At 36.8% G+C, this 14,158-nt stretch overlaps 1 protein-coding gene across 1 annotated transcript in view; it reads right to left on the bottom strand.

Annotated features, from left to right (window-relative positions):
* Positions 1-14,158, bottom strand: part of STAT4 (signal transducer and activator of transcription 4) — a 46,884-nt gene that overhangs the window by 30,846 nt on the left and 1,880 nt on the right. The window contains exons 2-4 of the mRNA XM_058188489.1: positions 4,691-4,819; positions 3,174-3,318; positions 413-511 (exon numbers count right to left, since the gene is read on the bottom strand). Coding sequence (XP_058044472.1) covers positions 413-511; positions 3,174-3,318; positions 4,691-4,818 — 372 coding nt within the window. The 5' untranslated portion in view covers position 4,819. The remainder of the gene's footprint in view (positions 1-412; positions 512-3,173; positions 3,319-4,690; positions 4,820-14,158) is intronic.

Here is a 14,158-nt window from a genome sequence, read left to right as displayed (position 1 = left end):
CCTCCAATCGGTGCAGCAGGATATCAAAAGCCGCTGAGAGGTCTAATAGGACCAGGGCAGAGGAATAACCCCTATCCCTGGCCCTCCAGAGATCATCCACCAACGCGACCAAAAGTTTTTGGCAACTGCAACACACTGCTGTCTCAGACTCAATCTGAGATCCTTGTAGATCTGTCTCATAAGTACTATTGCTGAGCCAAACACTCCCTATTTTGAGCTGTGGGTGGGCAGGGGGACAGGGGCATTCCTTTAGAAGGCAAATCTTATATTTCTCACTACTGAACAGTATTTGATGAATTTAGGACCAATGTTCCTAAGGAGGTCTTCTGAAGTATTAGTATATTGAAGCTTTGCAACTTTGATGGATATTCATTCTATCTCCTCCTCCTCTAGGTCATCATCACAAAATTACCTGAACTGGCATACTTGCGGAAGCCAACACTCTTCTTTCTTCTCTTAAACAGTTTGAAATAATCAGTGCTATATGTAAAGGGTTACTTTGGTATTTTGCCTAAAAAACAAAGTTAAAGAAACATAAGAAAGATCTAATCCATATCCTAATAGGAAAAGTTGACCAAACACAGAACAGTCACGGAGTCATTACAGAAAATTCATGTCCATTCTTGATATGTATGTAATATATGTGATTGCATACATGAAGTCAATTATATGAATCGTAACATTTCTCTGCATATCCACTGTCTTTTCTATCACTTCTTTATTTTCCCCTTTTCGTCTGTGCTGTTTCTCTCAAACTTGTCTTTGGTTCTCTAACAAAAGGTAGATAGACATTCAATATTTGAAATTTTTACCATCATTGTATCCCTATGCTGCAATAAGTTTCTTACCTGCTTAGTCTTTCATAAAAAATGCTTACATGAAGCTCACAAGATATTAAACCCTTTAAGGGAGTACAGTTGGGACATTTACCAATGAACTTGGGTGATTGTTCTGTGCATCATTGAAATGGTAATTTTTATCTTTCCTTTAAATCTTTATATATCTTTTCTTTTATCCTCCTTTTTCCTAACCTTCTACTCTACCATTTCTCCCATATCAGAATCTGACTAATAGAAAGGTCTTTGACAGGCACAAAACATAGCAATAGCACTTAGACTTATATACCACTTTATAGCACCCTCTAAGTGGTTTACAGAGTCAACTTATTGCCCCCAAGAACTTGGGTTCTAATTTTACCGATCTCAGAAGGATGGAAGGCTGAGACAACCTTGAATCGGTGAGATTTGAACTGCCAAATTGCAGGCAGCCGGCAGGCAGCAGGAGTAGCCTGCAGTACTGCATTTTAACCACTGTGCCACCAAGCCTCTTAATATAAAAACATGGATGGTGCCCTGTTGGATCGGATCCTTGATCCATCTAGTCAATTAGTTTGGCCAACCAATCATACAAGGAAACCCTCTAGTCCCCCAGCAGATGGCCTCCAATGGCAGTCCGGCTCCAATGGAATGTAGTAAGGAGGTTAATTTCCAGGAGAGGAGTAAGAAGCAAATTAGTCCAGATATTAGGTGTGAGAGAATAAAGAAGCCCCTTTCTAATAGTTCATATGCTGTAGGTGAGACAGTACATGAAATCTGTCAAGCAAAATTTTGTCTATAAGTGTTAAACAATAAAGAACTCAGCTTGGAAGATTTACCATGTATCATTCTTGGTTTTGAGCTTGATACCTGCTGCCACCAAGGCTAACAGTTATTGATCCTCAGCAGAAGAGAATGAATTATCCTCATGTATTTAAGAGTTATGGCTTTTAATTTAGTTACATCTCTAACTTATGGAGGAGAAGTATAATGCTGAAAAAGATTCAGGCACACCAGAGAGAAATTGATTTTGCACATCATGGTAAATAGACACATAACTGAATGTATAATTTGAGTAAAAATCTTATCTCTGCAACCCTTTGTCTGTAACAAAGCCCTGCTGCTGTTCCCAAATTTTACTAATTGTCACTTCAGACTCTTTTGATCAGAATTCTAACAAACACCTTCTTAGTTAATAAACAAATCCCTCCTGTTAATGTTCTGCGTTCGTTTTTGCAATCTTTCTGAAATCTTCTGCAACCTTTGTATAAGGAACAATAATGGCCTTTTTCCAATTGTCAGGCAAAGTTAATCTTCACACATATTAAAAAAAAGTTTCATATCCACTCCATAAACAAACCACATCCATATTGTAACATTTCTGTGGCTACACTACAACTCACCCTTTTTTCAATATTCTATCATCATCATTTATGGTACTTCCTTTTTATCAGGCTTCGACTTGGTCACTGACATTTATGACATAGCATTCATTCCAATTTCATACTGCAATGCACCACATTGGAGTTTTTATATAATGGATATGTACAGTATATACTCTATTAATAATGAAGACTGCATAGTTTGTTTCAGAAAGTATGCATGTTTGCAGCTTCCTTTAGATTTCAAAATGTAAATTTCCTTATTTTGAAACTGAAATACATGACATTATTGCATAATAATGCAAATCAAACAATTTGCATAATTTGCATTACAATGAGTTAATCTCACTTTCTCTCTCACACCCCCCACTCCCCCCAAAACATAATGACTCTATTATAGCTTTTCTACATGTCTGTCTTGGTATCTTTTCTATATTCTGGAGTACTTTTTTGTTGTTTATCTTTTTTTTTCTACCCATGTTTGATTATAAATATCATGCTGAAAAAGAATAGTTTAAAATTCAGTGTGTTGTTTGATCAAATCTTTAAAATCAATGCATCCAATAATTCATGAGCTCTGAATGGTATAAAGATCCTTACACATAACTTTATTTAACAGAACTGAATTAATTAACAATTGCCGAAACATACTCTTTAGAATTTTGAATCCATACAAATGTATTTACAAAAAGAATTACCATACACGTCCTCTAAAAAAAATCCTCACAGTGCATATTATAAGACAAAATATTTTATAGTTTGACATGTGTCATTTATCTGATTTTTTTTCTATCCATGTTTGATTATAAACATCATGCTGAAAAAGAATAGTTTAAAATTCAGTGTGTTGTTTGATCAAGATTAATCTTTAAAATTAATGCATCCAATAATTCTTGAGCTCTGGTTGGTATAATGTAACAGAACTGACACCATAATTGGTGCAGGAGATTTCTTTGTGATTCTTTCTTAAACTCACCTGAAGAATTTTCCTGACTTTCTTTAGGTTATGTATCAAAAGGAGGTTCTTCTCCTGAGAAACACGCTCTAAATGCTCATCCAGTTTTATGAATAAGTTATGCAACAGCATAGCTGCTGTAGACTCATTGCTATATGCAGACTCCCTTTGCAAGAGGAAATAGATAAGAACAAAGAACATATATCAAAAATAGTAATGTTTTCAAAATCATTTGTTCAAGAGAAATATTAGGCTCTAAAGGGAGGCTTACAAATTGGTTTTACAGATTCTGTTTTTATCTTAAGAAAATATTCTGTATATAATATAAATTATATACAGAATATTATTATAACAGTAATATTATAAATTTAAAATAAAATAATATAGGTAAATATAGGATTAAAAGACCTAATAAAATTCTCAGTTTAGTTTCTAAAAAGCTCTCTTTTCAGTTTTAAAACAGCACATGTGTATTTAAAGATGTAATATTTACGTATTTGTACATATAGTCAGTATATAAGTAAGCTCCTTTTACCTTTTCAATTAAATGTTATTGCATGTAGTCCTAAAATTAAAATGTAAAACTGATAAACCGCTTATGTAAATTAATATCTGACCATAAATGTGAGAATATAATCAATATACTGTCTTCTGTCTGTGTAGGAGTGAAGAAAGGGCAGAGAATTAATTTCAAATTAATCATTGGAATTAATTAACAATCGCTGATATGTACTATATTGAATTTTGAATCTGGATACAAATGTATTTACAAAAAGAATTACCATAAGCTTCCTCTAAAAAGAATCCTCATGGTACATATTCTAAAACAAAATATTTTATAGTTTGACAGGTTTATTTCCATGTATCTTTCAGTATCAAAGACAATAATCATAATAGAATGGCATTATTCCAATCATTAAAATGGGTTAATACATTCCCTGAACTTTGTTTGTAAGTAACAAAATAGCTATAATAATAACAAAAACAAAAATATACAAAGAGAGAGAACATTAATTCATAAAGATATAGTCATATTTTATTATATACTTTCCAAATTATGCTTCATGGAGTAGGCTTACTGAATATGAAATTATGTAAAATTATAGCATTATTAATTCTGTAGGTTTTGAATTATTTGTTATGTATATTGAATGTTTATTGGTTTAATGCTGGTTAAACATGTACAGCCACAGATTGTGATGCAAAACAACAATATTTTATTTTTACTTGGATAATAAAATAACCATATTCCCAAGAAGAGGGTTTTTTTTTCTGCCCAGGAAGCTATAATGTATACAACAGTGTTTCTCAAACTTGGCAGCTTGAAAATGTGTAGACCTCAACTCCCAGAATTCCCAACCAGCAAATTGTGGAATTCTGACTAAAGAATTCTGGGACTTGAAGTCCACACATCTTTAAATTGCCAAAGTTGAGAAACACTGGTGTAGAACAGTAAATATAATACAATCTGTATCTGCTTATTCAGCAATCCTCTAATATTCAAGGCAGAAGAGGAAAGAAAAATTGTCCGAACTTACCAGTCCTGGCTTTCAATCCACTGTGCTAAAAGATGTCGAATTTCCATGGGAAAGATGTCATCGTAAATCTGGTCTATTTGCTCTAAAAAACAGGGTTCCAACTGCTGCACTTGATTCCACTGAGACATGCTGAAAAGAAATAGGTTTGGCTTTTTGAGACAAGAAAGATGACATCTTTCAAATATGTCGGATTGCATTTTCCAGAATGGCTGGCCAATATGGTTTGCAAAATTGCTGGCTAACAAAAACTCAGAGAGGACTTATAAAGCCATTCTCCTTTTCCAGACAAATGAAACTTGCTGGTTAGAGATAAACAATATATGAAAGCTTGAAAGGTTCCATTGAGGACCTGTATACTGCACGAATCAAGAAGAGGGCCGTGAAAATATTTGCAGATCCCTCGCATCCTGGACATAAACTGTTTCAACTCCTACCCTCAAAACGACGCTATAGAGCACTGCACACCAGAACAACTAGACACAAGAACAGTTTTTTCCCGAAGGCCATCACTCTGCTAAACAAATAATTCCCTCAACACTGTCAGACTATTTACTGAATCTGCACTACTATTAATCGTTTCATAGTTCCCATCGCCAATCTCTTTCCACTTATGACTGTATGACTATAACTTGTTGCTGGCAATCCTTATGATTTATATTGATATATTGATCATCAATTGTGTTGTAAATGTTGTACCTTGATGAACGTATCTTTTCTTTTATGTACACTGAGAGCATATGCACCAAGACAAATTCCTTGTGTGTCCAATCACACTTGGCCAATAAAAAATTCTATTCTATTCTATTCTATTGAAGAGATGTAGCTTTTTTATATTTTGTCCCAGGGTTATTTTTTGTATTAAAAAGTTACATTGTTGTGTTAACATTGTCTACCACTTTAAGAAACTTATTAATTGCCAAAATAATTTCATACATTGTGCAATTTTGGCACTGTAAATGTTATGGGTACTCCTGCTACAGTCTGACAGACAGTAACAGACCATTGTTCCTATTTAAAAACTCTACTTTAATTACTTTATTGTGGTGGCATGATGGTTAGAAAGCAGTATCGCAGGCTAATTCTGCCGACTGCCAGCAGTTCGATCCTGACCGGCTTGAGATTGACTGAGCCTTCCATTGTTCCGAAGTCAGTAAAATGAAGACCCAGATTGTTGGGGGCAAGTATGCTGACTTAGTAAACTACTTAAGAGAGTGCTGTAAAGCACTATGAAGAGGTATATAAGTCTAAGTGCTATTGCTGTTGCTGCTTTATCATTCTGCAAACTTTGTTTTATATCAGTGTGTATTATTCAAATACTTCAAAACTTGGTGCAGGCTGGCAGTTATGCTTTCTTTTCCCCCTCTTTTTCTTGAAGTAAAAAACAGTAGTATACAATTCCCGAAGCATCAGCAGTAGATAAATAGAGAAGATTGCATAAAGTATTTCTGAACCACACACTGGAGTTCTGTTGCTGAAATCCCATATTTAGTATTGGACAACAATACTTGTTATTAGTCAGAATGTTAGCGAAATCCAGCTGATATTGTTTATTATCCTTGTATTTTGGTTCATCAATCTTATTCTGTGCACAGTTGCTGTCAGTTAATTTCTTCCACTCCCCCGCTTGTCTACAGTGAGGACTACAATTTTTCTTGTACCTTCAGGGCATTTGCATCATACCTCTAACACCACCTGGCTGATGCAGATGAGAGCAAATAAGGGTACATTGTAAAGAAATGTACAGACCCCTCGCATCCTGGACACAATCTGTTTCAACTCTTACCCTCAAAACAACACTATAGAGCACTGCACATCAGAACAACTAGACACAAGAACAGTTTTTTCCCAAACGCCATCACTCTGCTAAACAAATAATTCCCTCAACAGTGTCGAACTATTTACTAAGTCGGCATTACTATTAATCTTCTCATCGTTCCTATCACCCATCTCCTCCCACTTTTGACTGTATGATTGTAACCTTGTTGCTGGTATCCTTAAGATTTATATGTCAGCGTTTATATTGACTGTTTCCCGATGACTATCATTAAGTGTTGTACCTTATGATTCTTGACGAATGTATCTTTTCTTTTATGTACTCCAAAAATGTACGCACCAAGACAAATTCTTTGTCTGACTAATCACACTTGGCCAATAAAGAATTCTATTCTATTCTAAATGGGTATGAGCATTGATTTTGAAAGAGGGGATTTGGCCTTTGCATGGTGCAATTCTATTTTCTCAATTTTATAAAAAAAATGCTTTTATTTCTTATTATAATACAAGTAGTCCTTGATTTACAACAGTTCATTTAGTGACTGTTCAAAGTCTGGGACTGAAAAAATGACTTAAGTTTTTCACACTTACAACTTTTGCAGCATTCTCATGATCATGTGATGAACATTCAGATGCTTGGCAACTGGTTCATACTTATGATCCTTGCAGTGTCCCAAGGTCATGTGATCACTCTTTGCAAAGTCTGATAAGCAAAGTCAGTGGGAAAGCCATATACACTTAACAATCAGGTTACTAACTTATCAATTTCAGTGATTCACTTAATTGTGGCAAAACTCCACTTAACAAATGTCTCACTTAACAACAGATATTTTGGGCTCAATTGTGGTCATAAGTCGGGGACTATCTGTACCTCTACAATACTGGTAATGCAGAGTATTTATTCATTTAAACTACCTGCCTAAAATATTGACATGACTCATACTTAAAATACTACTCAAAAGACAGATTTCAAAAAGCAATAGAATAAAGGAATGATGTTCAGAAATATTAATTTGGGGCAGAGGGGGCAGGAGGTGTTGACTTAGTATTGACTCCAGGCTACTACTGGGACTTGGCAAAATTTCAGAAATATTTTTGCCATTGCCTCTTTCCTAGGGCTGAAAAAGGGACCGGCCCAAGATCTGGCTTTGTGTCTCATGTAAGACTAGAACTCACAGTCTCTTGGTATCTAGCCTGATGCCTTAACCGCTTACCAAATTGGCTCTTTTAATATTGATTTTATCCATTTTAAATTCAGTTCTTGATAAATACAGAAAAGAAACTTAGGATCATAGAATCTTAAGAGTTGACAATGCAGTGCATGATCCCCAGGGGCATTTCTGACAGACGATCTTATTTGGAAACCACTAACAGAGGAGAACTCACTACCTGAATTCTAGTTCTCCCTTAAGCATAAAAGCCAGCTAGGTGGCTTTAATTCAGGGGTGTCAAACTGGATTCTTCACGGGCTGGATCAGCATTGTAGTTCTCCTCTGCGGGCTGGCCGGGGTGGGGGGAGATGGGACAGATGCCTTCTGCAGCACCCTGCCAGCCATAACAGGGTGTGGGGGGGCACAAGCCCCCCCCCTGTTCTGTTTTGGGTGCCAGAGGCACTGCGGGCCGGTCCTTTGCTATTTCCAGGCTGTCCCCAGGGGCCAGATTTAAGCACCCTGTGGGCCGGCTGTGGGCCGCTGCGGGCCTTGAGTTTGACACCGCTGCTTTAATCCATCACTCTCTCAGCACAACTCATGTTACAGGATTGTCATTGTGGGCAAAAATAGGAGGCAGGAGGAGGTATGCACACTGTCTCGGTTTGACAAAAAATAAAGGAGAATAAATTTGTTAAGGGATAAAATCCTAACCAATAAATCAACCATGTCACACGTTTATTTATGAGGGGCAGCCATGTACATTTTCTAAATGAATGGATTTCCATTACAGTGTATGCCTCCCCCTGTCCGTCAGCTGCTCTTGGGCCTTTTTTACACAAAAATTTCCATATGTAAATACAGTCTGGTTGAATAAATGACAAGCATGTAATAGGATTTGGGTTTACAGTGGGAGGAGGGAGATTTGCATGGGGCATTCCCCATTGAAATCTGGTGATACAGTGACCTGGCAGTGAAAAAGTGTTTCTCTCCCCACTTTTCTCCTGCCACAATAAGCCCTGGGTATCAGATCATTTTGGTACCCACTGGCCAACTTAGGAACAGGAGGGGCAGATACCAGGATGATCTGACATCTAGGGATAACCAGACTGTGGCACTGACTGGATGATCAGTGAAGTATATCAGATCTCACGTTCAGGAAAACTGTCATGACTTGTTCCCTGCTTCAAGGAAAAATCACTCCACTAAAACTGGAACAGCTGGACAGATCATAGCCCTCAACACACAGGCAACCAGATCAATGATGAGGTCTGTCAGTCTATCTCCGTGGTCAAAACTGTTGGGACAAGAGGGAAAAAGCTACTTTAAAACTGGAACTGCAAAGGATGGCTTTAAGTCTCCTCTGGTATTGGCTATGGGTGACATGAAGGCAACATCATGAGGATATGACATGAAAAAAAGAGATTGTTTGTGCTGTGATTAGATGCAGCTGAGGAAAACCCCACTCTTTTTGGTCCCAACTAAATGGATGTTGATGACTGAGACGGGTTTTCCCAAGGTGACTTAAAATAGCATGATAATGATTTAAATGGCAGGTTGATACAGCAAATAACAGCTGTTCAAATGCCCTGGGTCTAAAACGTTAATGCAATAACCCACAGTTTGAGTTTTTTCTGTTAATAAATTGGATGCCAATGCAGCTTTTTCAAACAGAAGATTGATATGCTCTCGGTACCCTGGATTTGGGATAAACTAAGTTTTCAAATATTCTGCAAAGTCAGCTTTATGTGCAGAGCATTGAAGTAATCCAGGTGTAAAACATAATTTGAGCTGAGAAGCCATGAAGTATGTAAGAACTGTATCTATAAGTGGAATCCCAAAGGTGCTTTTTCAAGAGGCCACTGGACAATAGGATTCGGGTTTACAGTGGGAGGAGGGAGATTTGCATGGGGAATTCAATGAAATTTGGTGATACAGTGACCAATGGTTTTTCTTTGAAGACATTTCGCTTCTCATCCAAGAAGCTTCTTCAGCTCTAGATGAGAAGTGAAATGCCTTCAAAGAAAAACCAGGAAGTCCAGTTGCCTCTTGAAAAAGCACCTTTGGGATAATCATAACCTTGAATGACTGAGAATCTAGGCTATAGACTATAAGTGGAATTTCTGAGAGTGGAGAATGGAATACTACAATAAAGGATTTGTTCAAACAACAGTTTTATCCCAGATAAAACGGGGATAAAACTGCAGATTCTATCATGCAGGAACCACCTCTTCCTGCAATGAGATTCCACTTGGTTTGTCCACTACTAGCAAGTCTCATTAAATAGAATGAGCAAGAGTCAAACCCACATGTAGCTGACATCTTATCTCCAAAACCCCTCAAGCTGCACAAGCTAAGATTCATCCAATTTAACTGGACAGGCAGGAGCTAAACGTATACCTCCTAATATTGTCCTAATAGTAGCATCTGGAAATGCAGATTTTAGAAACTGGTCATAACAAGATGCTAAGCACAGACCTGTACTGCTAGCTTGCATGGAATAATCCATGCTCTGGCTCTGCACTACATCTTACAACATCTTGAATCGCCAAAGACCTATGCAAGGGTCTGCTTCGTAGACTTTAGTTCAGCATTCAATACCATCATTCCAGACACTCTTCTAACTAAGCTAAACCAACTACAGGTACCTGAACAGACTTGTAAGTGGATCACAAGCTTCCTAACAAACAGGAAGCAGCAGGTGAAGCTAAGCAGGATCACATCAGATACCTGTACAATTAGCACAAGCCCCCCCCCCCAGGCTGTGTGCTCTCCCCACTTCTCTTCTCTCTGTATACCAATGACTGCATCTCCAACGATTCATCTGTTAAACTACTGAAGTTCGCAGATCACACAACAGTCATTGTCTCATTTGAGACAATGACGAATCCGCATATAGATAAGAGGTCGAACGACTAGCCTTGTGGTGCACCCGAAACAATCTGGAACTGAACACACTCAAAACCGTAGAAATGGTGGTAGACTTTAGGAGAATTCCTCCCATACTTCCACCTCTCACAATATTAGACAACACAGTATCAACAGTAGAAACCTTCAAATTTCTAGGTTCTATCATATCACAAGATCTAAAATGGACAGCTAACATCAAAAACATCATCAAAAAAGGACAACAAAGAATGTTCTTTCTGCGCCAACTCAGTAAGCTCAAACTGCCCAAGGAGCTGATGATCCAGTTCTACAGAGGAATTACTGAGTCTGTCATTTGCACCTCTATAACTGTCTGGTTTGGTTCTGCAACCCAACCAGAAAGACACAGACTTCAGAGGATAATTAGAACTGCAGAAAAAATAATTGCTACCAACCTGCCTTCCATTGAGGACCTGTATACTACACGAATCAAGAAGAGGGCTGTGAAAATATTTACAGATCCCTCACATCAGGGGTGAAATGCTCCCGGATCGGACGGGATCGCGCAATCCGGTAGCAATGGCGGCTGCTGGTTCGGAGGACCGGTAGCAAAAATCCCTGGCCCCGCCCCCTGCCTCTGCTGAGCCGCACCATCTGCAGAGGGTTTTTTTTTTTTTACTTTTAAAAGCCAGTTTTGCTTCAGCCGAAACAGGCCTTTAAAAGAAAAAAACAGCAGAACCTTACTTGTACTCTTACTTGTAGAAAACATCTTTTCTACAAGTAAGAGTAGAGATTCTAAGGCACTTACCTGATTACTGATGAATGCATGGCTCTCTTTCCAGCCCGAAAGCAGTTTCAGTTTCAGCCAGACAGAATCAATCGCTCAGCTAATCTATTTCCTCGGTGATCAATTGGCTGGCTTTGGAACTCTGGCATTTGAAGTCCACAATAAAATAAAATAAAATAAAATAAAATAAAATAATAAAATAAAATATTTGTGCAGCTTTCTGAGATTTGGTGTGTTTCTGTAGTGTTTCACTCTAACTACACAAACACAAAAAATCTCAGAAAGCTGTATGTGGCATATTGTGTGTTTGTGTGTGTGTGTGTTAGTTGTGTGTGTATAAAGTGTGAAAGTTGGTTTTTGAGCTTTTTGTGACTGTGTGACGTGCAGCTGCTTTTACATTGTGTGTGTCAGTTGTGTTGTGTTGTGTTGTGTTGTGTGTGTGTAAAGTGTGAAAGTTGGTTTTTGGTACCTCTTATTGTTTTTTATACTTCGTTTATTATTTTTATTATTTATTGTTATTGGCCACACCCACCAAGCCATCTGACCACCAAGCCACGCCCACCAATTAAGCCACGCCCACAGAACCCGTAGGGAAAATTTTTAGATTTCACCCCTGCCTCACATCCTGGACATAAACTGTTTCAACTCCTACCTTCAAAACAACGCTATAGAGCACTGCACACCAGAACAACTAGACACAAGAACAGTTTTTTCCCGAAGGCCATCACTCTGCTAAACAAATAATTCCCTCAACACTGTCAAACTATTTACTAAATCTACACTACTATTAATCTTCTCATCGTTCCCATCACCAATCTCTTTCCACTTATGACTGTATGACTGAAACTTTTGTTGCTTATCATTAAGTGTTAAATTATACCCTATGACTATCATTTGTGTTGTAAATGTTAAATGTTGTACCTTGATGAAGGTATCTTTCTTTTATGTACACTAAGAACATATGCACCAAGATAAATTCCTTGTGTGTCCAACCACACTTGGCCAATAAATTCTATTCTATTCTATTCTATTCTATTCTATTCTATTCTATTCTATTCTATTCTATTCTATCCTATCCTATCCTATCCTATCCTATCCCTGTGGTAAAGAAATAAACTTTTTATTATGTCACTGAATAGACTCTAATATGTATTTGATTATATTCATCCCAACTTTTTCAACTCTATGACTCTAGCCATCTTACTTCCTAACTTTGACTAAGATTTCAATAGAACAAATGGCACAGAAGACATAGACATTTCCAAAAGTCATTTGAAAGGCATTTTGGATGGATTAGCCTCCCAGAGTAGATCATCTTGCCTCTGGAAACACCACAAAGCCTAAACGTTACTAGGATGCTTTCAGATGAAAAATACGTATCAACAGGTAATATAGAGTTATTCCTAATTTTATTTCTTAATAGTTTTTCTTCTGAAGGAAGAAATGGTAGACTGAATATAGCTTTGTGAAAAGTAGAGCCAATGACTTCAATGAAGATTAAGAATGGGATGTGGAAAGAAAATACCATTTGTTGAATTCTAAAAGGAAATTCTAAAAGAAATTCTAATTGTCTATACTTGTGATGAAGGTTGGAAGTCACTTCTTTATATATATATTTTTCTGTTTCTTTACTATATTTTTATTTTGTTTTCTCTTTTCAGTTGTATCTAATAGGAATTTTATGAAAGTTTTCTATCCCTTGCAGCTGCATGCTCTTCCTCAAAAATTGTAAGATTTCGACAATTCTCCAATCACTCCAGCAAGATTTTGGGAAAGAGCACATAGCTGCAAGGGATAGAGAACTTTCACAAAATTCCTATTAAGTGCATGTTTATATTTGACACCCCGTTCTGCAGTTTATTTTAGGTCTGTTAATTTATGTAATTTGATTCTTATTGATACAGTATTGGACAGGGCAACATAATCCACTGCAGCATTTGATGGACTCTCAGTTTGCTGACAGTTAATATGGATTAACATAGTAGGGTTGTAGTAATTCATTGTGATTACAAGTTCATTGTGTCATTACAAATTTATTGTGATTACAAATCTCATGGACCAGTAAGGAGCTTAAAACCTAAAATGAAAAAGTTGCTTTAAGCTTAATATTTTAATACAAGAACTTATAGAAACTCTAGATGAGTCTATATCATCTCTGAGTGACATACACACACACACACACACAAACAAAATCTACAAAGAATAATATTGAATTCGGAAAAGTTCAATTGTTTTATCTGTAAGATAAAACAATTGAACTTTTTTCTGAACTTTTTCAGAAGTATTGTTTTATCTGTAAGAAAATATGTACAAAACATTGGCCAACCAGTTGGTGCCTTAACCTGGTTGGTGCCTTAACCATTACACCAACCTGGCTGTCACTGCATCAAAATCATTACAGTGTAGCAATTTCATGTACGTTAGTTAGATCACACTTAAACTATTGCTTCCAGTAGTGGGTCCACAGATTAAAAGGAATTTAAAGAAACGGAAGTGGATTCAAATGAGACATACCAAGAAGTAAGAGGCTTGAAAACGAAGTTCTATGCACAGAGAGCTACAGGTCTAGTTTGTAAAAGGAAAAAAAAATGATAGGAGATATGATAAGAATCTATAAGTATTTAAAGGGTTGTTATTCCTGTGAAATGCAAGGTGGACCTGCTCTCTTTTGTAAGCAGGACAGAGTCCAATGAGTTGAAATTAAATGAAATAATTATTTCATTTATGCATTCAACATTAATTAAATTAATACATATTAATTAAATGAAATAAACAAAAAAGAAGGCTGAAGTTTAGAGAAACTCCTTGATAGGAAGAGCGGTTCAGCAATGGATCCAGAATAATGCTGCTACCGTCTTACTGAAAGTCTATGGAGATTCTCAGTCATGGTTG

The sequence above is a fragment of the Ahaetulla prasina genome, chromosome 1 (genome assembly GCF_028640845.1).
Source record: "Ahaetulla prasina isolate Xishuangbanna chromosome 1, ASM2864084v1, whole genome shotgun sequence".
Taxonomy (NCBI): Eukaryota; Metazoa; Chordata; class Lepidosauria; order Squamata; family Colubridae; genus Ahaetulla; species Ahaetulla prasina.
The sequence above is the reverse complement of the archived record's forward strand: the minus strand, read 5'-3'. Positions and strand labels throughout refer to the sequence as shown.